This window comes from Bombus huntii, chromosome 5 (assembly GCF_024542735.1).
Source record: "Bombus huntii isolate Logan2020A chromosome 5, iyBomHunt1.1, whole genome shotgun sequence".
Taxonomy (NCBI): Eukaryota; Metazoa; Arthropoda; class Insecta; order Hymenoptera; family Apidae; genus Bombus; species Bombus huntii.
This window is the reverse complement of record NC_066242.1, coordinates 17,347,781-17,375,703: the sequence shown is the minus strand read 5'-3', so window position 1 is coordinate 17,375,703 and position 27,923 is coordinate 17,347,781. Positions and strand designations below refer to the sequence as shown.

Below are 27,923 nucleotides of genomic sequence, written 5' to 3'. Positions count from 1 at the left end.
ATCGAACGATAGCAAAATTCATGATAATTGCCCGCTCAACGCTTTTGTCCAAGAAGACCGCTATGATTGGCGAGTTGCAAAGATTAGCTTCGCGATATGGCACACACCTTGTGAGTCAGGATTAAACGTTTTATCTACTCTCTGTTAACGGATATCGTGAATTCTTCGATTTTGAACGTATCTCGGAGCAACGAACTCGCCTGCCGGCGACTGAAATCTCTGGATCGCGGTTATATTCGTTTGTTAATTTCCATTGACACACGCATGAAATTTTTGTTGCTACGCGGTCGATTCGACGGAATAGCTGAATCGGATACGCGGTAAAAATAAATACGTACAGTAAAAAGCGCAAAAGAAGGATCACCGTGATAATCGTGCTTATTTTTCGGATGAAATTCAGTGCAGTACACGTGCATCATCCAATCGTTGCCGAAGGAACCGTTAGAAGTTTCAGTCGTGTGCGCGTTTGAACGATCTAGTATACATTTGTCATCTACGTGCGGAGAACCACTCCCGATTGGTGTTACGGTGTTTCCGCGATACTTGGTAAGTTATTATACCATTCCAGCATCTTAATGGTCGAAAAAAGGATAAAGATATTAAAATTTAATTACATTTCTATGCTTTGAATCGGTTGCTACTGTTACATCTTGCAAAAATATGCATAGCACAAAGTCGTGGCATGTCGAAGAAAGAGCCCCGAATATGTCGACGGTCAGTGTTTCGAGCCAAAAAAGTGAATGGAATGTTATTCCTTTTAAGTCTGCTTCGAGATCAATCGTATAAATAATATCAGTGATCGTTTTTCGATCGTCTAATGAATTTGTTATATTAGATCACTGTGTTCGCCACTGGGCTTTTAGAACTTGATTCTTTCTTTATGTATTATATCTGTTTTGCATTGTATCAGTATAATGATAATGTACAGTTTCGCTAACTTACAATCTGTTTCATGTTTTTTCCCTATCTGTTGAATCGTTATGTTTTAGTTACCGTTAAAAGAAGAGTACCAATATGGCTGTTAATGTTTATGCAACAAATGTGACAACTGAAAACCTGAGTCGACATGATATGTTGGCATGGGTAAATGACTGTCTGCAGTCATCGTTTACCAAGATCGAAGAGTTATGTACTGGAGCTGTTTATTGTCAATTCATGGATATGCTTTTCCCTGGAAGCGTTCCATTGAAGAGGGTCAAGTTCAAGACTAACCTCGAGCATGAATACATACAGAATTTCAAAATTTTGCAAGGTGGTTTCAAAAAGATGAATGTAGATAAGGTAAGTAATACAAAGTTATATGAAGTTTATGTAATGAGAATCTTAAGTAAAAGATTTTTAATGTTTTTGAGAATTCTTTTAAGATTCAAAAGTTGAAATGTTTTAACATTTAGTATTCTGTGTGACATTAATTTTGATCAGAAAATGTGGGATTGACAATAATAATATCAAAACAAAAAGCATTATTTATAATTATAAGATTTTACTTGTTAGGAAACTTAGAAAATATAATAGCTTAATATAGATAATGAAATAAGACACTAGTGTCAAGGTAAGCTGAAGTAATGAAACAAGATATTCTGACAATACATGGAATTATGTTGCTTCATTGAAAAGTGTTGTACAAAGTGTCAATAAACATAAAACTATAATTCAATTGTTATGAAAATGGTTCAGGTAATACCAGTGGACAAATTGGTAAAAGGCCGCTTTCAAGATAATTTTGAATTTCTACAATGGTTCAAGAAGTTCTTTGATGCAAATTATGATGGTCGTGATTACGATGCTTATGAAGCTCGTGGTTGTACACCATTGGGTTCTGGTGTTGATGGAACCCATAATTTGTCAAATCCTCAACTGGTACCTTTACCACCTCAATCAAAGCAGATGCAAATGCAACAAAAGCATACGCAGCAACGTAACATTGCCCCTCGTCAACAGGGTACAGCAATATGGTGTCAATTTAATAGTATTGCTTTTTGCATGTCATATATTTTTACCTATATTATTTAAAAAATTGTCTAATTAAATGCTACATCAAATTTTATTACGATTATATGTAATTGCATTTATAAAGTATAGTTGAAGGCACCATTTGCTTTTGCAGTTTTAATCACATGCAAGTGTACAGTTAAATGGATTGAAATTATTTTGTAGCACAATATCTTTTTATTATTTATCCATTTTATATGTAAGCAGATATCTATTTCTCCATTATATTTAGTTTTACAATAGTAAGATATTGCACATGCTTTAATTATGAGTAGCTTGTTATTCATGATCATCAACATATGAATAAAATTTCTAAGACAGTTATTTACTACAGTAGTAGAATGGTATCATGACTGTTATTTTTAACAGTCTATAAATACACTCAAGTGGGGGGTAACAGATTGTCTTAGGAGAATAGAATAGACTGGACTTTCTTTAATCTTCATACTGTATCTAGGGAACACAATCTCTGTTGATGTATAACAAGTGATACACAATTTATAATTTGATTAAAATCTGTTAAATATAACATATAATTTTTAATTTTATATATAATTTAATATCAGGTCTTTCTATTGATAAATTTACAGTTTAAAAATAAAGTTCTAATAATCCTTGTATTCCCCTTATTTATTTTATTATATTTTGTTATTTTAACTTTTTTATTTCATGTTTTAAGTTTTCATATATAGAAATTATTAATATCGTCAAAACATTTTTCTTATGTTAATTTTTTTGTTAATTTATTATTTTGTTCCACATGCTTTTTGCAATCATTTGCAGATTGTTCCAATTGATAAACTGGTGAAAGGCAGGTTCCAAGACAACTTTGAATTTTTACAATGGTTCAAGAAATTTTTCGATGCAAACTACTCCAGAACAGAGCCATACGATGCACTTGCTATGAGAGGAGGAGAAGCCATGGGTAGTGGTGGAAATAATGCACCGCATGGCACTAATGCAAAACGCACCACACCACGTGATGTAAATTCGACTAAACCGGCCGCTCGTATTGGTACATTATTTCACAACTTTTTTCTTTTATATCATTTGAAGTTGCGTTGTTAAAAATAACGCGAACATTTGCCAAAAATAATTTATTTTTAAGAATAATGAGAAAATTAACATATTGATTCCCTTCTAATTTACAATCAACATGGCCTGGTTTTGCTTAATTGAAAATAACAATTAAAAAATATATATAATTGCCAAAAGATACGATATATAGTCAAATATTTACTTATTTTTTTGTATACGAATATTTTCATAATACAAATTGCAAACATGAAAAGACAATGGGCTTGTGTGTCCTAATAACATGAGAAAAATATTTCGCTTCAGGTGAGGATCCTTCGCCTCCTGTACCTACAGCTAACGTCAAGTCTAGTAATTATTTTTTTTTTGTCTTCAATATTTTTATGCTCGTTTCTTTTATTTCTTTAGGTTTTGGAGGGTTTAAAAAAGGGTATCTTACCCAACAAACTTGTTTTAGAATTCTGACGTTTCTTGGGAGTAGTTTAAGAAGTAGTTTAAATTTAATAAAAAAAAAAAAAAAAAAGGGAAGATTTATAATTTTGGTTGTCCATCCTTCATTTAACTGTTTAAGAAATCATGTAGATATTGCTTTATTTATTTGCTAATCATAAATACTGTGAATAATCGTCTTAATGCATGCTCTTTATCTTGTTTTATTGTACAGTTCACTGTATAGATTATGCTTCTATTATTTATATTTAGTATAGTTACACTGCTTGTTGTAAGGACATCCACACAGTATTATTTTAATATTAAAGTAGATTTGTTATTAAGTGTATATAATTCTCTTGTGATTCATAATATCTTTGTAAATACGATGAATGTCATATTGCATCTGTAGAGATTATTATGAATAAAAACGACAAGTGACTTAAAAAATAATGTATCAATTTTCGCATCTAGTTAACAAAGCTCCGGCTCATCGTCCGCAAGCGAAAACAGGCGTGGGAAATCGTGTCGAATCTGGAAAAGTTGAAGAACTTAGTGCCCAGGTATGCGGCAAACCATAAATATTATAATTCATATATTATATAATATTTAATATACTTCTATTATATATAATATATTATATATTATTATTTATAATCATAATACTATTTATAATAATTTCTCGTAGTTGATGGAATTAAAAATGTCGTTGGATGGGCTGGAGAAAGAAAGAGATTTCTACTTCGGGAAATTACGTGATATCGAAGTTATGTGCCAAGATTGTGATAACGGAGATCCTCCCCCAATAGTACAGAAAATCTTAGAAGTCCTTTATGCAACAGAGGTATACTTCATACTTCAATGACACATATACATATAACTGATATCATGTTATAAAATTACATTATGTTACGTTGTTGCTATTTCTTTGATTATGCAGGAAGGGTTTGCACCACCAGAAGAACTGGAAGGAGACGGTCTTGCGCCAGATGACGAAGAAGAATATTAACTTCACTTTTTTTTGTACAATCATTATAAAAAGTACGACAGCAAATTGTCCAAGTGCGTTTCAGTTTATTATCTATTTGTGAGCCAGTATCAGTACCCTTCGCATAATTGATAAGCTACTTTGTATAGCTATTTAAGCATTTCCGCCTTTTCATTTTCGTTACAAACGTTTTCACCGAGAGTTCATTAAAAGATTTGCACGTATAATTAGGGTAGGAAAGTACATTAAATAAATGCACTTGAATAACTTGTACTCTACGACAAGTAATTATTAAGGGTCAAAGAAAAGAAAAAACAGAATTAGCAGTTCATATATTGTCATAGTTCTTTATCGTAATAAAAATAACGGTAGAGCTTTGAACATCGATAAGTCTCAAAATATGAAGAGGAAAAAAAAAGAAAATAAGGGAAAAATATTTTTGGATGCAGATACTCGACGACTATCTGAATCCAGTTTGTTATACAGTAATTTTATGTTAACTATGTTCAATAACGTGTGAGTGTTTTTGTTTGTAAATGCACTACTGTTTTTATCGATAAATAGGTGAAATCTCGTCGGTTTGTCCTTTTCGTACATTGTTGTAGTTCTTTGAAAACCGTATTTTATGAGCGCATAATCTATAGTGTAACTGTTTCAAACCTGTTTACCTTGTGCAATTGCGACACAATGCGTATGATACAATCGATTATTTGTTAACAATTGAAACCATTAATTTTTCACCGATCATAGATGTGAAATACGATATATGATATAATATGTCGAAACTGATTCTTGAAACGCATTAAATTGAATTCCCCAAATTTTATACACACCTTTCGTTTTTTCTTTTCTTTCTTTCTTGTTTTTTTTTTTTTTTTTTTAATTAATGGAAGATCATAGTTTATGCTGTCATTGTATAATTTATAAACTCATAGATACGATTGCGATCTAAAATCTAAAAAAAAAAAAAAAAAAAAAAAGAAAAAGAAAACTGAACGAAACACGAATAACACATGTTTCTTGAGAAATAGTATGATTACAAGTAAAAACGACGATGATATTCACTTCTGTTTCCAGCTAATTGAATTTTGGAGATGCGAACGATCGTTCGATTTGGAAATTGGATTGACTGTCTGGTTTTGCAGAAATATTTATTTCACGCGAGTAAGACGACAATCGTCTTCGCATCTCCACGATCCGTCTTTCAGAACGAGAATGGCCTTAAAAACCAGCGATAAACTTGAGATTACAGAGGAAATACTCGAATTATTAGAGAGCAAACGCAAAGTGTATCTCCGAGCAGTACGACATAATTGATAAACGAATTACGTTGCAAGTACGAGGAAACGCTTGGCTTCTGAGAGAAAAAATAAAAAGATAAAACACAAGTAAAAAAAAAAAAAAAAACAGGAATTAAAAAGAAAAGCTAATGAAGAAAATTTGTAAAATTATATGGTCAGAAAGGGATTGAGTGAGAGGAAACGAGTGAAAGGGAAAATCAAGCACGTAAGCGAAAACTATGCGAATAATTTGCTACGTGCCATGGTATGGCTGGGTAATACGTATGTCTTTTGAAGTCGTCAGGTTCAAAATCCATCGTACAGAAACGACAAATTATGCATTCGACATATTTTAGTTTTCTCTTAAGAATTAATCGAATATAAATCTTAAGATACGCGTCGATCATTGTTACTATCGTTTCTATTAGGATAATAATGCTCGTGTTAATTAAGTGTAACGACTATAAAAAAAGACGAAAGATACACGACGCACTTTAACTTGCGCTAAGGTTTATTGCTCTATGTGTGCGTATATAGCGAGCCATTGCGAGAATGTGCTTCAAAATTTGAAATTTTAATGGTGAGGTAATAAACGTTTAATAGGATTCAACATTGCATGGTTTCCTTTTTTTTAATTTTTGAGTATGAGGATTGAAATTTTCACATATTAAGATTTCATATTAAAGTAGAAAATATTTAAAAAATATTTCTTGATACTACTTTTCGATTGTTTATCATTTACAATATAATATGTGTCATATATTGCTTTTTTAAAAATATTTGACATCACATATATTGAGAATTTATTTGGGTCAATTTGTGATGTTTCAAATTCTACATTGTCGTATTGTTGCTGTAGTATATATATATGTATATCATAGATCTAAGTGTTTTTTATTTATTGCAGTTAATCATGCTGCTTCATTTGTTAGTATTTCAATTTTTCTTGTGCCCTTATAAGTCTGATTTTATCAATAATATCTATACCATTAAAATTTTAGCGTATCAGGAGAAATGGGAGTATTTTATAAGGTAGATAACGAACTACGCGTAAAAGGATTAAGAATTACGAATACGTCGATAAGTTTTTTGACATAACTTTTTATCTCTATGTTCGAAATGGTAATTTTTTTTTAATTTCATCCATCGTGAAAAAATAAATTAATGTGTAATCCATATGTACAAATTTTAAAATGCCATATAATAAATGAGAATTGCAATTTTGCTAGCAAATTGCGGTTGCAACGACTGTTTCAATTGTGCTAATAAATAAAATGAAAAATATCTTTAATTATCTTTTTCTCTAAATTATTCAGAATGATACGAAGAAGCTGTGTAATCCGCAAGATTTTTTAGAAAAACCTGCATCATATAATAAATTTATTCCATAATATCTTAGTTTGTAAATCATATTTCTCTGATTCATTTTTTATTTCACTTCCTTGTCATATGCCACGCAGAAAAATATCATTTAAAAAGAAATAGGTACATGTTATTCAGTGAGTCGCAGAAGTATTCGTACCCTCGCAATTATTGAATTCATACGATTGATATTCTTCAACGATATATACACTAATGCCCATCAATGAGAATACATATCTACGAATATAATTAAGGTTTTCATTAACGTATCACTTATTGAAAAATAGCAGTTCCTTATAATATTTCAAGAGAGATTAAACGAAACATCGTGAATTCGATAATTATAAAACTACGAATACTTCTGTAACTCACTGCACAACACCATCAAATCACAAACTCCCCTCAACAAAATCCACCAAACAATAATTCAACACAACAACAACAATAACAATTTTATTTCCATTCATCCATATTGCATCATAGTATCAAGAACGAAACGAAGTTGCCTCGTTTCTGCCGCTCAAGTCCACGGAGCAATGATCGAGAAGAACCGATCCTCTGGCGTTGCTGAACGTGCGTGATCACGAAGAAACTACGGAGATACGGTAGCGGCCAAAGATTCGCCGAGCGACGATCCTCCATCACCAGTTGTTCGAGTGAACCGTTTGCATAGACTTCGATCGCGTGTGTCGCGTTTTACGTCGTGCTGACTACGAAGACCGACCATAAGGAATCGCCTGGTGGCGCGGAAAGGCGAAGGAAGTTCCTCAAGAGGAACCCAGCCGGTATCCGGCGTTCGATCAACGCCATCTCTAAATATACTTAGGTGAGAATGGAACGAAGGAGAGCAACGAAACAAAAACGACGAAGATGATGCTTCTTCGTTTTGGTGTTTTAAGTTTTGTTTGTTTCTCTCACGATTGGTGAATTTTTCTCACGGTTGTTCGCGACGGGAAGAGAAACAAGGTCACGTAATCTGATTTTTATGCGGTTCGCGGTTTTCGCGCCAGTCGCGAGTCGATTGCCTTTCGACTCGCGTTTAAGAGGTTACCATGAACGTTTGATGGTATTTGATGTTCGATTAAATTGGTTTGGATCGAATAGGATATAAAGCTCGACGTGACTGATTCATTTGTCGGAAGGCGGAGGTATTCTTTCGTGCTCCGTTTGGAAGTAATTTTTGATTGTATCTCCGTTTTCATTACCTTTTCTTTCTTACCGTTTTTGGTTTCATCCGATTGGTTGAGAACAGTTTATTCACTTCATCAGTTTGATTAGCTATCGAGTTTGTTTAGTTGGGTTTGTTGTTGATATATCACGTATTTTGTTTCGATGCATTAAGACGAACTAATTTGAACCGTTGCTTTACGAGTAAGATTGCGAGCTGCTTTCGGAATAATTCGTTTTAGTAGAATTTGTCAGAATTTGCTAGAAATGTGAATGAATTTGGGGGATTTCGATATCGATCTTCTTCATTCTATAAGTTTCAACGTTACTCACCGTAGATTTGATTATTAACATTTCTATTATTTATAAATATACCATGACAACACTTTTTTTCTTTTTCCCATTTACATCGTTATATCGTTGTTTCCTCTTATATGTCAACCTTACCAACAAATCAAACAACCTTTTATTTGAGCCAAGAAGGGCTCCCTCTATGTTTATCGTCATTAACAACGAAACATATATTCTATGAGAATATCGAGCCTTGAATTATAATCAGATTTTACGAATTTGAATCTCATTTCGAAAATGGAACGGTAGATGCTCGACTACAGAATACTTCGTGGAACGATTCAAATTCAAAGAGTTTGGATAGATTTGCTAACCGTTCGATTTATTCTGCCCTCGACGACCTAAACAACAGAAAAACGAGCTTCTTCTAAGGTTCTTTTGTAGTAGTTGGTCGTGAGCAACGTGTATCGACGTGTCTAGGTGAGTCTCGTTAACATTCTTTGCGTATAATATGTCTGATTTTAGTGTATCTATTTAATCAATCTTTCAAATATATTTAAAAATAGTCAAAATTTAATCGAGGAGCTAATAATAACGTTAAACTTGATTTTATGATACGTGCAAGTAGCATAAATACAGGTATCGTTGTAAGTCTTGGAATGTGTTTAAATGCATATAAATGGAACAATTGCTTGAAAATTATTTATTGGTTGTTTACAGAAATAACGATGATAAATTTTGAAGCATAAAGACTGTCAGAAGAATGAAATTTATCTGGAATCGAATTATGTTTATATTTATGTACATGTTTACATGACCTTGATTGCTTCTAATTACACTATTATAATTAGCAACTGATTGACATACGTTGCATTTTATTTTATCTTATTAAATTCTTGTAAAATAAACGGCGAAGCAATCAAAAATAGATAGAACGCGATAGAAACGTATTGCATCAGGAATAGATCTACATCTATTTACTGAAAGGACTATATTTATTACTAAAAATTATAATTTGCCAGAAAGTCTGTGTTTCTTAGTAAAAACTTTTCTACGCAGAAGAAAACATATTATTTATTGACAGAGATTATTATTTCGCTTTTAATTTCAGTATTGCAACCGTAAATAATTTTGGTGCTTTAACATTGTTTTATTATTAACAAAGATTATCATTTGACAGAAAGACTAGTAATAAAGATTTTTATTTGTAAGAAAGATATTATTTCATAATATTTATTGTTATTGATATTATATCGATAGATAACTTTATTTTCTAGCCCTTTTGTTCTGAAAAGGGAGTTGGCTCGTGGTTGTGTCCACAAAATCAATACACATATACATAAATACAATATTTTGAAGATAATTAGAAATTATTATAAGATACTTAAAATTCTGGAGAAATATTATTACTATTATTATATATTGTTTATGTTATTTAATACACAGGGTGGTTGGTAACTGGTGGTATAAGCGGAAAGGGGGTGATTCTACGCGAAAAAAGAAGTCCAAAATATAGAATAAAAATTTTTTTTCTTTTTTTAAATTTTTCCATCGAGACAACGATCTACAGTGAGATCCGTTAAAACGAGACGCGATAAGGTGCACGCGTACCGAGCGAAAATTCAAAGTCGATTTTCTCGAAAACAAAGTCTCGAACGAAAAATTTTTATTCTATAATTTCGACTTCTTTTTTCGCGTAGAATCACCCCCTTTCCGCTTGTACCACCAGTTACCAATCACCCTGTGTAATGTATAATATTTTATATATTATCTATTGAATAATAAAAATTATCCAATAACAATAAATCCAAGGTCGATATCGTATTTTTTCCCCGAAGCAGCTCGCCTTTTTCTGCTTTTTTTTTTATCAGTAATATAAAAAGTAATTACGTACATTTGCCAACGTATACTCGTAACGTGTATCGTATACTATATTTTTCACGACGTTTCTGTTCATTTTTATTTCACGTTTGCGCGTTTCGTTATGGGAGTTTCAGCGTTCAGTGATGGATAACGACGGGTCATGCCTTCTCGATAGCAAAATTATCGTTACTTTCCTTTATTGTTTATTTGCTGCTGTTACGGCCTCGACAAGAAAAATTTCGAGCCACTGTCCGTGATAATGTATCGATTTCATGAAATTCGAACAGAAAGCGAATCAACCTTGAATGGTGGTTAAAAGGCGGATGTGAATTTCCTTGGAAGCTTTGAATTCCAACGACGATCATATTACGTTGACTCGTTAAGAACTAACATTAACGCAACATTTTATTCCCATTTTTTCCAATCAATTTACGTACGTTGTTGAATTTCGTTTTTTAAATATCGTAATTACGAATGACAAACTTATTTTGATTTATTACTTATTTTTGGCAATTTTGTTAAATCAATCTACACTGTTGAATTCTATATTTGGACATTGTAATATTATACAAGCTAAATCCAAGCGTTTACGATGGTATGGTATCATTTTGGAAACACGAACATTTCTTTCATCTGTTTTGATTTATTATCCTAATACTTTGTTTCTCGTACCTCGGCAAGACGACCCGTAAATTATCTTTATTTCCAGCTATCGATTAGTCCTTAATCAGTTAACGTTATGTGCTTCGTAACACCTATAACATTATGAGATTTTGTACCTGCATCCCGTTAAATCTAGTCTCCAAGTTACTTCGAAGCTTATCTTATCTACATGTCACTGTACTATAGCGTTTTATCGATGTCTGTTTTGCGTTTTACCAATTTATTTTAACAACTATTAACATCTAGCATTCAATTTAATCCCTTAAGGTTTACACTCGTTCCAAAACTATATTCCACTATGAAAATTAATAAGAAAAATTCGTTCTATAAATAAAAGTCACATAGACACTTGTTCTATGATTGAAAAACAAAAATTAGCAAAAGATTCTCTTTTTATTTGATACCGACGATCGTCGCGTTTTTCATCAGGGACATTCGACGCTCATGGGTGTTTCTGCTCTCACTAAGCGATAGGACGGGGTCATGCCTTGCTGATAGCGAATTATCACCGTTGCATTTCTTATTGTTTATTTATTACCGTTTCATTACGGTTTAATGGAAGTGAGTTTTATTCACGTGAACCCACCAACCAACGGTAAAAACCCTTCTCGCCAGGAACAAAGTGGAAAATGTTATTAGGTTCGTGTCATAGGCGAACGTGTTTCTATCACGGAAGCTTTACTCAGCGAGAGTAATGGCTCTATTATTGCTCCGCAATGCTAGTACAACGCAGTCAACGTCTATTGCACGAACAACTGCACGTTAACATTATGCTAATGTTTTTAGTGCCACTTCGTTCGTTAAGCGTCGATTATTCGACGATAATTTCACAGCAATATTACGCTCCTTTTTTTATTTCCAAGTTGTTTTGTTTACGACTGTAAGTGTCGATAGAATGACGATAATTTTGTAGGAATTGTGCTTAATTTATGTTGCCTTAATTTAAATGTTGGCATTGTAAATATACGATACGCGTGTTGTTGGTTAAAAAAATCAAGATTTTAATATTCTTCGTCATAGTTCTTAAATTATTACCGTGTATATTTTTTTTTACAAATTTTACACCTGTCAGTTACCGAGATAGTGAATTTTATCGCTTCCGAGAGTTTATTGCTGTGTGTAAACTATAGTAAAGGAATAAAATAAAGATGCGATAAATTGCATAAGTATAAGATGTCAAATATGTAAATACGATATATGAATAACGTATATCTCTCGTTAAACGTTATTTCTCTGATTTCTAGAAGAAAAGATATCTTACAAAAATATGTCTTTCAAACGTCACCAACCTAATATAATGAATAATAGAAATACAAGATACCGATTTCGGTATAAAATTTTCAATCGTTTCGTACCAGATAGAACACAAAACTAGTGGGTGGCAACATTTCTGGAACATTTTGCGTTGTGAATGAACGTTTTATACGATAACCTCGAGATTTTGCGTTATCCTTCGTTAAATATTCGCCGTTTATTTCGCTAATTTCCTGCCAACGGAGCAATCGACGCGATGTCGTATAATTATTGTGGTTGTTTTACGATTTTATGCCAATTTACGTAGGATAATCTGAACAAATTACGTGGATACTATTTATACCGGTTTTATAAAAAGAACTTGAATTACGAATAATATTGTTATCACGTGTTCCCCACTATACGAACTTTCTGATTATTCACCGCCAAAAATGATCATTCATTATTGGATGATCTTTTAGAATGAGTCAAGTATCAAATATCAGGCGAGAAAAAAAAAAAATATCGTGGATTCGTTTGATTAAGTAATGTTTTCGCAAATCGTTTGCCGTTCTTTCGTTAATATAAGTATGTCGTCAATGGAAGCAAATGTTTAATCAAAGTATGGCTTGTTAAACGTTTGCAATTGGGTGAAGTTGTTTGAGTAACATGTGAGGCGAGAATACTCAAGTAAATGTAATGTCTTTCATAATAGAAAACTGAAGATATCTCGTAACAATTTTTATTTATTATTTTGTTAATTGTAAAGTAACTTATTTTTCATATTTGTTGTAAGGGAGCGATTCTAATTCAAATGTTAACTAAGCTGCTCAATTTTCAGATTAAATATGTATTTTTTTATTTTCTTTAATATGTCGGGAATAACGATTGCTACAAGATAGCTGAATCTTCGATCTTACGTAAAACTTTGCAGATTCGTTATCTAGGTTTGCCTTATTAATTGAAATCAGGAATTATTATTATATCTAACGAATTAGTCAATCGAATAAAATTATCTAAAACCAGTGAAATAAGTTGGTAAAAGATTGGAAAATTTATATCTGGATAACTTTTTTTTTTTAATCGCTAACATCACTTAATGGCATACTTAATCGTTGGCTAAGTGTTAAGATATATAAGTAACGAGGGAACAGCGGGATGCTGAATAGGAATGGCGCAGCGCCTCGATTTTTCTTCTCTTGAGAATTAAAAGTTAATACGTAAAAATGTTATCTAACGATAAATGTTATAATTATCGATGCATAGTAATACTTGAATCGACGTATGAACTTCTAGTCTGTTACATAAATTTATAAATAACGTCATTTTCATCGAAATAAAACAATTCAAATAATCATTTTTAAATATAAAATAAACTAAACTCTCTATCTTTATATTCGTAATAATTTATATCGAAATTATTCCATTTAAGACTTCAACATTTCAGGTTATCCGCGAAGATTTACATAAAAGATATCTAATTGAAATTTATGCTACCGTTAACGTGTGTTCCGTATCTAAAATTATTTCTTAATAGGAAAATTCGAATTAATTAACAAATATTTAACTAACTTCTATTCTATTATTGTGTATGTATTATACAGGGTGGTTGGTAACTAAGCGGAAAGGGGGTGATTCTACGCGAAAAAAGAAGTCGAAAATATAGAATAAAAATTTTTCGTTCGAGGCTTTGTTTTCCAGAAAATCGACTTTGAATTTTCGCTCGGTACGCGTCCACTTTATCGCGTCTCGTTATAACGGATCTCACTGTAGATCGTTGTCTCGATGGAAAAATTTTTATTCTATATTTTTGACTTCTTTTTTCGCGTAGAATCACCCCCTTTCCGCTTCTACCACCAGTTACCAACCACCCTGTATTATTCGAACATACATTATAAATACGTGTACTATAGTTTGTTTGGTAATTGATTATCCAGAATTTGCCATCATTTTTAGATCAAATTTAATCATGGAGAATGAAGTAACTACGACCTCTGTGAGTATTGAAAGTTGATGTAAAAAGTGATTAAGTTAAACAGGATAATAAAGAAACTAACTTCTTTTGAAATCTTCTTCAGGACATACCCAAGACGCCAGAAGGTATTAAAGGATGGTTAGGATCGGTGTTTATCGCCACGTCACAAACTGTCGTAGGCCAAACATTGTTCAAAATGGTCGACTCGTTTCTCTGGAATGTCGAAAAGTCTGCACAATGGAGCTTACCAGCTCAGGAAATTGAAGATGGTATGTTTGAATTATTTTACCAACTACTCTAATCTACTTTACTATTATAACCAAAGATATTACAAATTTATTTCTTTATGCATTACCATAATTTCAAACGATTTGACAATTTGTATCGACAATATTGGATGGACTAATTTATATTGTTTCGTATTATAAAACAGAGGACAAAGGTAAAGTATTCGGGAAGATGAAACTTGTCAGACCGCTACCGTGGTTAATATTCCTGCCAGGATTACTGATCCTTCGAATCATCAGATGTACAATTAACATTGGTGCTTATATTTTCGGCTATCCACAAATCCAACCGATTACAATGGTATGTAGTGATATAATTCTCAAAGAATTTTTAGTCAAATTTATAATCGCTTTGGCGACATTATTGTTTGCCGTTTAAACGTTCATAAATACACAGAATGCGCGTAATGTGCGAAAATATATAAAACATCGAATATAGAGTATCAACTATAATATTTAGCGGGTGACAGGAATTTGTCGAGGTTTCAATTTTTGAATTACGATCAAAAAAATTGGAGTCCGCGTAAAGGATCACGAAAGCGTAAAATGTTTCTTGATAGATCTGCGAAATATTTGTTTACAGGTAAGATTCGTGCAAAGGAGTCGCAGACGATTAAGAGCGCTGAACTTGAAGATAGCGAGATCAATGCGGCGTAGTCCGACTAGCAAGGTAAATCGACGTACTGTCAACCTCGTTGCACGTTTTCTTGTATAGGTACTTATCTGTTTGCATATCGATTTTCCTATGTTTGTAGTATAAATAGAAACGTTTATGCGTGTATTCTAAAAGCTTGTAGGAAGTTTGTTTGTGTTATGGAATGGTTTATCAATAGTAATCGATTTTAATTACTGTAAGAGTAGACATCCTTCTTCAAGCTCGGTTAGTTTTTAGACACATAATTAAAATTAGTACGATAATAGTCTCGGTGATGGATGTAGGACAAGAGATTGACGATGATCGAGGCCAAGAAGGCCTTAATCAGATCCATCAGATTGACTTTGTCGACTTTGTCTTGTTTGGATACGTCCAAATCGTTGCCTTCGCCACCACCAACGAAAATTCGCATAAGTCATACGGATCTTGAACCGGTAAGTAAGATTTATCCTTTGAATAAATTGTTCCTGGACTTGAGCAAATTTCATTTTAAACGAGTGTAACAGAATAGTTTGAGATAATATCACGAAGGTTTTATGGTTCATGTAGCGTTTGTTTGTTTGATTATTATTCTAATTCGTGTTTGTAATTATTTCGTGAGTATTGTCATCGATGTCTATAGTTATTTTATCATTTTATTTTCTTTTATTTTCAGTTATGTCTCGTACAATTATATGATTGGATACCTATGTAATTGTATGATTAATATAAAATATTCATTACTTTTAAGCGATACATTCCCTATGTTATTCATAATTATTATTATTTATAAATGTACGAAATGATCGAAGGTGACAACGCCGGACGAAAAATCAACCACAGAATCTGTCGACAGTCCGATACAGCATGAAGCGAAGCGCAAATTTTCTCAGATCAGTTCGGATGGAGAGAATATCGACGGGTCGGATGGCGAAACGCTGGATGTGAAACTTGGAAGATTGGCCATGGAAGATAGCGCAGACGATTTAGATTTTAACGTGAGTATTCGATCTGTGTAATTAAAAATCAAACACACTGATCGTCACGGATGAACTTTTCATGGTTACATATATTCTTTTAAGCTTAATGCCTTGTTCAACGTAGTCAAGTTTGACGAGGTCGAGTCTAGAAAAAGAATATTTCACAAGTCAAGTGTAATATAATAAGTTTATACCTTTGTACTAGTAAAGCGATTAATAATGACGTAAACTGTGGATTTTTATGCAAATTCACATCTCTGAGAATATATTTAGAAACGTAGAAAATCGTCCTACCTACTGCTGTTTCTTTAGTTTTTAAGCTTATGAAAAAGGTGACCTGATATTTTGAAAAATTGATACGGTCCAGTGTTGATATTTATTTCGAGTTTGATGATTTAGACGTATGAACAAACAAGGCTATTAGTAACAAGATTATTATATGTTCGTGATTATTTTAATTTACAATTTTTTGTAGGAAAATTTGTGGTTTGGTTTTTTAGCTTGCCACGTGTAGCACAGGGATCAACACAGCATCCAGCTCGGTGAGCAGCGACGAAGCGGACAAAGATGTGTCTTTAACGGAGTTGAGGGATATTCAGAAGGAAGCTAATGAATTTCTCCAAAACGTGGCTATGCTAACATCTTCGGAGACAGTGGTAAAATCAATATAAGTAGTAGTCTTGCGTCCTGTATTTTGTGTTTAATGTGGATATGAAACAGTTCGTAGTAGAACACTTAGGAATTCATCGTATCGTTTCAAGACACAGTCTGTTGTATGTAGTAATCTGATAATAATTGTAGACAATAATCAATATGTGTTGAAGAATTTATTGTCGTATTTAGATTGAAATAATGTTGCAGTAAAGTCGAATATACGTAATTAAATAAAATTTCAAATAATTCGATTGAAATACATATTTGAAGAAGATTTGAATAATTCTATTAAAATATCCAGGTAGAAATATACGAATAATTCGATGAAAATACCTATTTAAAAATCTCGTAAACTCACGTTAACACGTTGACTGACGATGACACCACGTTAGAGAGTTATGACTTGATCGTTGACAGATAAATTTATATAGTGTTTCGACCAAAAGAATATCGATTTTTTTCTATCAGTAAAATATTAATTTTGTTTAAACGACGGTAGATTAATTTTTTATTTCCTATGAAAAAAAGAAAAATAGGCTTCTCTCTATTTTCTATCTATATTACTTTATAATTATTTTATAAGCGTCGTTTTATATTCTATGTAATTTATCACTTTACGCAGTATATTTCCATTCAAAATTGCAGATGCCGAATTTGGAGAAATTGGAGGACACCCTGGATGGCGATAAATACGGCGTGGACAGTTCGGGTGAGTCCGTGTATTCGTCGGCAAAGGAATTCGACGAGGACTGCGACACCGTCTTTTACACGGCCATCGGCTGTCCGAGTAGTTCACCGAAACAATCACTATCCATCGAGCCGATTATTCCGGTGAACCACTCTTCCAGCCGATGCTACGAGGCAGGGAATTTCCAATCTGACTAATTCAACCAATGATCATTGATTAGAATAAAGATGGTTTCATAGAAACAATGTTAAATATGAAGTGTCTCGTGAACCATTTTTCGACAGCCTTATCCTACTAACAATTTTATAGGAAACGTACATAGTGTTTTCGGATTTTTTGGCCAGATTTTTATTCGTGCGTTTCACGAATTATTTTATCTTGACATTTTTATGAAATTTTAGAAAAGAATCGATGTTTGAAATTCGATCGAAAAATCCTAAAACATCGTATATACAGAATATATGCAAAGAACATATATTCGATATGTGTATTCATAGCGTATCAATTCACAAGTAGTTGCAGCTTATATTAAGTAGCTTCTCCTAAGAGTATTTCTCTGTTCGTATTTAAAGAAGAAATTCCAAGAAATCCCACTTAACAAGTTAAGTGCCATTTGCTTTGTCATTTTCAGTCTCATTGAAATATGTCGACAATTATTTGGTGAATAATTTCAATGAAAAATTTATCAATGAATTTTTGTTTTTTTAGTATCCGAACGCCGAAAGCCGATCTGTACGTGTAAACAGTTTATCGATCATGAAGTAACGTCTACGTCGGAGCAATTACCAATAGGTACGTATTTAATTTTGTTCAATATCTTCGTGATCGAAGTACTTTAAAGGTGAAACAAATATCCATTAACATTCAATCCTTCCATTCCTTCAATCTCATTCATAAAAATATAAATTTGCATACACGTCCATAGTTTAAAGACTAATTATTACTGTTGCTATTTATCAACTACTTTATATCAATAATGCTAACCAATATCGAAACTATAATTCTTTCAGACCAGATCTCGTCACCGCAAGAAACCGATGAAGTGTTCATGAGAAGCCAAAACGAGCCAGCAACTTGCGAATTACCGCCAGCGCAAGAATCTTGCGAATTACCGCCAGTGCCAGAATCTTGCGAATTACCGCCAGTGCCAGAATCTTGCGAATTACCGCCAGCGCCAGAATCTTGCGAATTACCGCCAGCGCCAGAATCTTGCGAATTACCGCCAGCGCAAGAATCTTGCGAATTACCGTCAGCGCAAGAATCGTGCGAATTACCGCCAGCGCAAGAATCATGCGAATTAGCGCCAGTGCAAGAATCTTGCGAATTACCGCCAGCGCAAGAATCTTGCGAATTACCGCCAGCGCAAGAATCTTGCGAATTACCGCCAGCTCAAGAATCTTGCGAATTACCGCCAGCGCAAGAATCGTGCGAATTACCGCCAGCGCAAGAATCATGCGAATTAGCGCCAGTGCAAGAATCTTGCGAATTACCGCCAGCGCAAGAATCTTGCGAATTATCGCCAGCGCAAGAATCATGCGAATTAGCGCCAGTGCAAGAATCTTGCGAATTACCGCCAGCGCAAGAATCGTGCGAATTACCGCCAGCGCAAGAATCATGCGAATTAGTGCCAGTGCAAGAATCTTGCGAATTACCGCCAGCGCAAGAATCTTGCGAATTACCGCCAGCGCAAGAATCTTGCGAATTGGCGCCAACGCAAGAATCTTGCGAATTACCGCCAACGCAAGAATCATGCGAATTACCGCCAGCGCAAGAATCTTGCGAATTACCGCCAGCGCAAGAATCTTGCGAATTACCGCCAGCGCAAGAATCTTGCGAATTACCGCCAGCTCAAGAATCTTGCGAATTAGCGCCAGTGCAAGAATCTTGCGAATTACCGCCAGCGCAAGAATCTTGCGAATTACCGCCAGCGCAAGAATCTTGCGAATTACCGCCAGCGCAAGAATCTTGCGAATTACCGCCAGCGCAAGAATCTTGCGAATTACCGCCAGCTCAAGAATCTTGCGAATTACCGCCAGCTCAAGAATCATGCGAATTATCGCCAGCTCAAGAATCTTGCGAATTACCGCCAGCGCAAGAATCGTGCGAATTACCGCCAGCGCAAGAATCATGCGAATTAGCGCCAGTGCAAGAATCTTGCGAATTACCGCCAGCGCAAGAATCTTGCGAATTACCGCCAGCGCCAAAATTTCGCGAATCACCGCCAGCGCCAAAATTTCGCGAAATACCATCAGGGCAAGAATCTTGCGAATTACCGCCAGCGTCAGAATCTCGCGAATTACCACCAGCGCCAGAACCTCGCGAATTGTCACCAGTGCCAGAATCTCGCGAATTACCACCAGTGCAAAAATCTTGCGAATTGCTCTCAACGGCAGACTCGTGCGAATTACAGCCAGAATCTTGCGGATTACCACCAAACCCAGAATCTTGCGAATCAACGCCAACCCCCAAATTTTGCGAATTACCGCCAGTTCCAGAATCTTGCGAATTGCCGTCAGCACCAGAATCTTGCGAATTACCGCCAGCGCCAGAATCCTGCGAGTTGCCGCCATCTCAAATACCTTGCGAATTAACGCCAGCACCAGAAACTTGTACATCAGCGGAAGCTCATACTCTGGACACAAAAGAATTCCCAATTGTGCAAGAAAAGGATCACAAGCCCGAAAAACTTGAACATCACCGAGATACCAACTAAACCTTCTTGACTCAAACACTCAACCTGAATAGAAATGCTGTCCTCTCCAACCTTCCCCTACATAGGAATCGTAAAAAGGGGGAAAGACGAAAACAGAATCTCCTGACCATTAGGACGATTATAGATCACAATTGGAATTTTACCAAAATCGATTCTCTTATTTTTTATGTTCCTAGTTTTTAGCGATCACTCGTCATCGATAAAGTCGACAAAATCGAATTGCGCACGACCGTGGCCTAAATTAAAAAATCGAGATATATTTATTTTGAGCACCACTAACGTTAATATTCTAAATTTCAACGACACTGATTTCTAAATTTGATAATTTCAAGCTACTAATTAAGGGTACGTAATTATTTGAGACACCACTGATGCTGATATTCTAAATTTCAACGGTTCTCGTTTGTAAAGTTAATGATTCAGTGTAAATATACGCTTCTTACTTCGTTTGATCCATTTTGGGCTAAATGACTTTATAAATTCGTATTGAACGTTTTTCTGACATTCGAGATTCTGATACTCGGGGAAAATACTATATCGAGAAACAGCGGTCTGATCGTTACGAAAGTTTCGTTCGAGACGGCAATATATCGCTAGCACGACCAACGATAAAAAAAATTCTGGCAGATAATAGGAGATAATGGTTGAGCGATTCAAAGGGCAGATGGGATTCTAGACACTTGTGCAATATTTGGTAAAAAATGTCCGATCTATTCGGCATGGTGTAAACTTGCACGACGTTTTCTCGTGTTGCTCAAAGTACAAAATGGGACGCGTTATCGTGTTCAGCCTCCCGCTTCAGAGATAATTCGTGTAGCCATTTATCGTGATTGCAATTTTTCATGCGCGGTCAGTTTGTAAAAATAACGTCGGGAGAAGAAGTTAGAACTACTCCTGTAAAATTTATAATCGATAGTAATTAATAGAGAATTAAATTAAGAGGTAGTAATTACATAGCAGAATGTTCTTGAAACTTCGAAGATTATTCTTGAACAGAAGGCCACGAGTATTGATAATTATTTTAAAAAGTAAATTAACAAAAATCGAATATCGTCGTATTGGTGAAAATTAAATCAACACGTGGTAATTAGAATATAAAATGTAATTAGAGTGCATCGATGCATCGGATATATCCGATGCATCGAGTGTATCGGATATATCGATGCACTCGAAGTTTCAAAAATCAGATTCGCATCGTTGAAGCTTCAAGGGGATCATTCTGTTCTCTAGTTTCCATTCAATTTCAAAAAACAAAATAAAGACACTATATATTGAAGAAGACTGAATATGATTACTTAGAAAAGCTTGATCTCTCAGAGCTGGAATAACATTTTAGATCACGTTAACGATATATTTTACGAGCGATTAAAAACCCCGATATAAATTTCGCAAAATAATCATATTAAATTAACCTAAGAAGTGCGCACGAATGTGAAATTATTCAAAATGTTTTTATATTACTTTTGCAAAATGAAATTTTTATTTTTGAACATAGTGTCATTTCTTAATAAAGAAAGCCATATATTCGAAGCATTTTTATCGTCCTCCTGCACACACAAACTTTACATTAACATTTTATTTATATCTTTGCGTTTGTCAATATCATTCGACTATGAAATATTCACAATAACTATTGCGATACGATAAACGATAATTTCCATTCTTTTTTAATTTTTTAATCGTAAAACAAACAGTTTAATCGTAAAAGATAAGAAAAAATTGTTCCTAACAAGTTAAAAAGCATTGTTTTTTACTATTCCTAAGAAATAATATTTCCTCTTTAAAAAGATATATAAAATGCAACAAGCATTTTTTAACTATATTAAAAAAAAAAAAAAAAAAATACTTCAAAAAGATTCTATCTTCTATCGAGGAAACATTTTTTAACGATTCCCTTATTCGACTAATTTACTCATTGTCCTATTATCGTCGACTGATTTCTATCATCTCGACCGCGAAAATTCACGAATACGTCAATTCGTAATTATATTTTTATCTCGCTACGCAAATACGCGATTATCGAAGCGAGACCGTATCGTTATCATTGAACGTACCATTTATTTCATATGAATATATTATTTAATTTTTACGTTTCTGTGTTTACGAAATCGCCATCGAATATACGGATTACGGATTCTACGATGACATAATCGTTTACTACATAACCTTCAGTTGTTTTAACTGGTAGTGAACTTTTTTGTTGTTGGCTCGACGCAACGCGCGCAGTTGAAAATAACCGATAGCGTTTCAGATTCAATTTTTTGATAATGGATATTTATTGATCGTAAACTGCGTACACGTTTACACACTGTTTCGTATTATATGATGTTAGAATGATACATGCCGGATGATTGAAATGCTGAAAAAATAGTGAAATGCGCAAGAGGTAAAACAGGCGGTGATAATTAACCCTCCATAATGGCATAGACATAACCTAAAACGTCTTTTATTTTATTCGTCGTCATTAGGAATCTTGTCATTACGTGATTACAGTGGCACAGAACAGGCTATTTATAAGAAATATTAATTTAGATTACAGCTATAATGCCTTAGCTTTAATCTAGATTAAAGTGAAAAATTGCAATCAGTTATAAGATACAGTAACATAATACAGAAACTTTATTTTTCATAAAAACAAATAAAATTCTAGCTGCGGATTAAAATCACAATCATATTGCTTTTTTTTATAGATTTATAATATAGCTACTTGAGGTTAGTTTAATCTTTCCAGGTATAAAGAAAGATACGTAAGGTGAAATTCCAAAGACACGACTTTAGAAACTGGGCGAATCGTTTTTATTTACAGTAAACTAATTCCCGAATGCTCTAAATAGTTTTCACTCTTCGTGTTTGTAATATTCGTAGTTTTACTTTTTTTTTTTTTTTTGCTAAAATTCGCAGGCTATGATTCTTTAAGTTTCTTATCAGAATTCAGCCACCATTTTGATTGACACTTATCTTGAGACACCCAGTATGTTACGATCTAACTTAAGTTTCTCGAATATCGATCTTTCGTATACTTGACGCGAACTTTTCGCTCGCATAATGTAAAACGTTATCGTTGCAAAATCGATGTGAATTAGATTAATAAATACCAGAAAAATTTTCACTCGTTATAAAATGCAAACGGTTGTCGAAAAACCTTAAAAAAATTATATGCAACGTATCGAACGCGAGTATACGTTTTATTCTACCGGTTCCAAAGCATTTTTTTTTCTTCTTATTTTATTCAAGAATGTAGCGTTATTGCTATGTGACTGGCGCATTATTATATTGCTCGTGATATTAATAACACAGATATTGAGCGTTCATTCTTGCGAAAAAAAAATATCTCTTATCGTCAATCACGATAAGTTGAGATTACGGCCCATATGTCGTGCATGTGCTCGATGGACAGATAAGTGCGTTACACTGTCCTAGAAAATGAACGGAAGAAAGTTCATGAGGCGATCGTTCTGGCAATCGTGTTTGTGGGTCACTAAGAATCCCGAAATAACCGGCACGAATTAATCGTTTTAATGCGATAAAGGAACACGAATTGTAGCGATGACGAACGTCAATCGTGTTTGTCACATACACCTTATTTACAGTGCTTTTTATCAGATTCTACAATTCATTTTCTTCGTATTAAATTGTTGCAGTGACGTAAGAGCACTACTAGACGATACGGAATTTAATGTATTTCAGCCTAATTAATTCATCAACTGTAATCGTAAATGCTGTAATAAATACAATGGTGTGCCAATACTTTTCTTCATCCACTTTATATTTCCGATTTATCTGGAAATAATTTAAACCTGTTCTCGAATAGACCAAACGAAGAGTCGTCAGAACCCATAAAATTGAAATATACTTATCACCTAATATTCGCATAATTTTTCGTAGATTCGCTTGAACCGAAGACTGCGTGGAAAATCGAAAGTCGAAGGTTGTGCACCAATCGCAGGTACAACTTTCAATATATCGATAACGTGTTAAGGAAAGTGAGGGAAGAAAGGGAGTGGTTGAAGAGGAGGAGGATAAGAAGCGAGATATGTGAAAAGAAGGAAAGTACGAGTGGGGGTTAAGGTTTTAAGGAATTGTAAAGCAAATCTCTTCCTTGATCCTGAGCTTCGCGTTAAGAAAAATATTATGTATTTAACTACTATTAAATACCATAATTCAATAACGTGTCTTGTAATACTTTGGAAAACGCTAAATAACGTAAAGTTTATTAGAGTTTGTCAACGAATGGGTGTCTTAATATTTACAGCTGGCGATATATTTAACAAGACTGACGCATACATAAAGTCAAAACACGGAAGGAAACATTTTGTTTTATCAGTGCACTCGTGGCAGCCTCTGTTCGGTAGCACTTGTCGGTTAAGCCTGGATACTTCACCTCGAGGGGCACTTGTCATTAACAAATTGTAAGGTAGAACCGAGGTACGAGTCGAGTAGCAACAATTAGCTGGTTATCTGCAGCAATAAATATGAACTATGTCGTGCCCTTGACATTTAAAGTGTTGCTATCTGCCGATGAGACGAGACATCATAATTACCAACGTTGTCCCGAGATCCGCGGAAAAGTCGTTATTTTCCGGGATCGTTACACTTAAACGTACGATCGTACGAACGGATAACGGCCAATTCGATAAGACCGTCGAATTTTCATTATCGAACAATTCATCGATTTTCGACGATGGAAAGTTCTTTGGGGAAGATTGAATTCGAATTTACGACCGAATTATCGTAGCATTAGATGGATTTAGAGTCGGATCTGTGTCGAGCTGCGTAATAATTGAGCTAAGGTTACGTAAAGCCACGTTTCTTCGGTTTGTGGAAAATACGAAAGCACGATGCAACGTTATTTACGATCCGCATAAAGATCGTGCTTTTTTATTATCAGAATATCTGAGGGAGAAAAGTTTGACGAAAGTATGAAAATATAAGGTAAAATATTTGAGAGAAAAAAGTTTGACGAAAGTACGAAAATATAAGATAAAATATTGTTATCGAACATAGACCACGGTTAAACTCACGATCCCATTATAAATGGATGTTAATTTTTATTGAGCTTTATCGTGCTAAAGTAATGGAAATTTGATGAAATTACAAGTTATGCCAAATTAATTTGAAATTATATCAAACGAGGTGATTATCGCCAGAATGACACGACATATAAAGCACAAAATTGATGTGAAGAATGTCTATCGTGTAATGTAATTATGAAGTAATAAAAACAGTGATAGTAAATATTGTACGTGCGTATCTATTGGGAGCTTTTTTATGTCAGGCTAGCATAGAAACAGTAACACAGATCACTACCATTGGTCCGAGATATCAACATGAAACCACACGTGAAAGATATGGCAATCTATTATTTCTACTTCTTCTATACCGTACTTTTCTACTTCGCGACAACTTTTTCCCCTGACGCAACGATGGCAACGATAAACTGTCTTTACGTTTAACAGACCAACCTTCTCACCAAAGTTACGTTATTCAAAATTATTAAAAGATAGACCGTGGCAAGGCAATTTTCGACAGAAGCAAATTTCCAATTCCGCTATCGTAAGAAGCTTCTTGGTGACAAAAATGATATTACGGCAAACAATTCTATCATACATCTATATATTTGGAGCATTAATTTCGAATTAATGAGAAAATTAGCAGATGAATCAATATACACTTTACTGGTCAAACATTTTACAACCATACCATTAATTGTACCAATATCGTATTAATTTCATTAATTAATTCGTTAAATTAATCATTATTATTAAAGCTATTAAATTAATGCTACGAAAATGAATAATTTTTTATCAAAGAGTTTCCCAATGTAAAAAATACTAAAATATATAAAATTCCAAGTCGATCTATTCGAAATTCTCAGATCCTATAGAACACGCACTACAAATTCCAAATATTTGATCGACACAATTAAGAAAGTGTTACCAAATTTTTGGCCTATAGTCTATATTCTGAACGTGTACAGTCCTGTCTGACGTTACAGTAGTCAAACTAATCTATATAGGGTGTTATCAAACAGATAACGTTGCCGGAGCTCCTATCTGGTAGCCATATTTTCGATACAATATATAGGTGATCGATATATCCACGTATAGTTCTCAGTAACTGAGAACACGGTATCACGGTTTGGTCGAGGTGTCGATTTCGAAATCGTCGTGGACAATTTCGATCGTCTGTGTCCGTCTGTGAGTCGATACTTGCTTCACAGAAAATTGATTCTTACGTGGTAGACAATTATGCTACGGTTGTTCGTACCGTCTCGTAACGTGTTCGTGCGTCGTTCAAAATATTGAGAAATTAATGGACAAGCCAGGATCAAGCCTGGGTTATATTTCAATGATTTATTGAAGTGCCGGGCCTGTTTTTTACATTTCTATGAAAAATATCCTTTCGAATGAACTCGTCGCCAAAGATCAGTCGCTTTCGAGGTTGAACGAGAGTCTAAAGCAGAGAGCAAGACTTTCTCGCGAGCTGTCGTACGAATACGAAGCAGGCTCACGATCTAGAAACAAAAAGGCGAAGAGAAACAAAGAGAGAGAAAAAGACAGTTAAAGAAGAGAACGCTGGAAAATGGCAAACGGATACGACGAATGCTACGACGCATCCTGGCATCTGTTCCCTCCGGATTACGTCGAGGAGGACTATAGGTAAGGATCCTACGAGAAAATCGATTTATCAAACAATGGAACTTGGTTTGCTTGCTTCGTATAAGAAGCAAGGATCAAGTGGAAACTAATTTCCTTTGAAAACTGAGGATGAAAAGATCGAAGGAAGATAATCTTCTTCGATTTTTACTATTTTTTCAAAATCACCTCTGCAACAAACAATACTATCGTTTCACTATCGCGATGTTGCAGCGAACACCAATTGCCTAAAAAGTTCCAACAATTTCACAATCGACGAGTTTCGAGTTGGAAACGCTGACTCGCAATTAGAAACACACGGGCAGCGACCATCCGCGTTACGATTAATCCGAAATTTATGGTGGAAACCAACAGGTGTTGGTACTTGGGCCCTTTCGGTTCTCGCGTGTCCCGTCGTGTAACAAGGCGTACCACTCTATACCGAAGGATTCGCCTAACCAATATGCGTGACTGCTCTTAAACGTTCGCTTCCGGTTTCCGGCGTTATCCGCCTAATCAGATGTACCGATCGATCCCTCAGTACCAATGCCACGATATTACCACATAGTATCGTCGATATTGTTTACGAAGTGACTCGTATTCGATCGAATTCAACGATCACAGTAAGTAAGGGTTATTTTAGTCATCTAAGCTTCGATATCTTAAGATTCAATCTTGAACTGTGCATAATCGAACTTGTATACAGGGTGGTTGGTAACTGGTGATACAAGCGGAATGGGGGTGATTCTACGCGAAAAAACAAGTCGAAAATATGCAATAAAAATTTAAAAAATTAAAAAAATAATGTCAATTAAGACAACGATCTACAGTGAGATCCGTTATAACGAGATGCGATAAAGTGGACGCGTACCGAGCTAAAATTCAAAGTGGATTTTCTCGAAAACAAAGCCTCGAATGAAAAATTTTTATTCTACATTTTCGACTTCTTTTTTCGCGTAGAATCACTCCCTTTCCGCTTGTACCACCAGTTACCAACCACCCTGTATATTACGAGGCACAGTTATGATTTGATATAATAACGAGACCGTGGATT

At 34.3% G+C, this 27,923-nt stretch overlaps 2 protein-coding genes across 6 annotated transcripts; both read left to right on the top strand.

Annotated features, from left to right (window-relative positions):
- The first annotated feature begins 53 nt into the window (after nt 1-53).
- LOC126866041 (microtubule-associated protein RP/EB family member 1) lies at nt 54-5,435 on the top strand. Of its 4 annotated transcripts, none has more exons than XM_050619113.1 (7): nt 54-546; nt 990-1,281; nt 2,776-3,007; nt 3,334-3,378; nt 3,931-4,019; nt 4,145-4,300; nt 4,397-5,435. In XM_050619113.1, exons 2-7 carry the CDS (start codon nt 1,015-1,017, stop codon nt 4,463-4,465), a joined length of 858 nt encoding a protein of 285 aa, XP_050475070.1. In that variant the 5' UTR covers nt 54-546; nt 990-1,014; the 3' UTR covers nt 4,466-5,435. The 4 variants fall into 4 exon arrangements, with proteins under 4 accessions (XP_050475070.1, XP_050475073.1, XP_050475072.1 ...); XM_050619114.1 differs by lacking the exon at nt 54-546 and adding an exon at nt 568-714; XM_050619116.1 differs by lacking the exon at nt 3,334-3,378 and having other exon boundaries at nt 58-546.
- Nucleotides 5,436-6,484: 1,049 nt separating this feature from the next.
- Nucleotides 6,485-21,724, top strand: LOC126866012 (paternally-expressed gene 3 protein-like). Of its 2 annotated transcripts, XM_050619027.1 has the most exons (11): nt 6,485-7,912; nt 14,260-14,299; nt 14,382-14,547; nt 14,712-14,866; nt 15,149-15,235; nt 15,505-15,654; nt 16,012-16,197; nt 16,680-16,835; nt 17,479-17,542; nt 18,230-18,313; nt 18,532-21,724. In XM_050619027.1, exons 2-11 carry the CDS (start codon nt 14,273-14,275, stop codon nt 20,232-20,234), a joined length of 2,778 nt encoding a protein of 925 aa, XP_050474984.1. In that variant the 5' UTR covers nt 6,485-7,912; nt 14,260-14,272; the 3' UTR covers nt 20,235-21,724. The 2 variants fall into 2 exon arrangements, with proteins under 2 accessions (XP_050474984.1, XP_050474986.1); XM_050619029.1 differs by lacking the exon at nt 15,505-15,654.
- Nucleotides 21,725-27,923: the final 6,199 nt, after the last annotated feature.

Excerpts from the sequence above, each read along its gene's own strand:
- LOC126866012 (XM_050619027.1), top strand. The coding sequence starts at position 14,273 with ATGGAGAATGAAGTAACTACGACCTCT. Across the intron at positions 14,548-14,711 it reads AGCTCAGGAAATTGAAGATG|AGGACAAAGGTAAAGTATTC; the intron begins GTATGTTTGAAT and ends ATTATAAAACAG. Across the intron at positions 16,836-17,478 it reads TAACATCTTCGGAGACAGTG|ATGCCGAATTTGGAGAAATT; the intron begins GTAAAATCAATA and ends TCAAAATTGCAG.
- LOC126866041 (XM_050619113.1), top strand. The coding sequence starts at position 1,015 with ATGGCTGTTAATGTTTATGCAACAAATGTGACAACTGAAAACCTGAGT. Across the intron at positions 3,379-3,930 it reads TACAGCTAACGTCAAGTCTA|TTAACAAAGCTCCGGCTCAT; the intron begins GTAATTATTTTT and ends TTTCGCATCTAG. Across the intron at positions 4,020-4,144 it reads TTGAAGAACTTAGTGCCCAG|TTGATGGAATTAAAAATGTC; the intron begins GTATGCGGCAAA and ends AATTTCTCGTAG.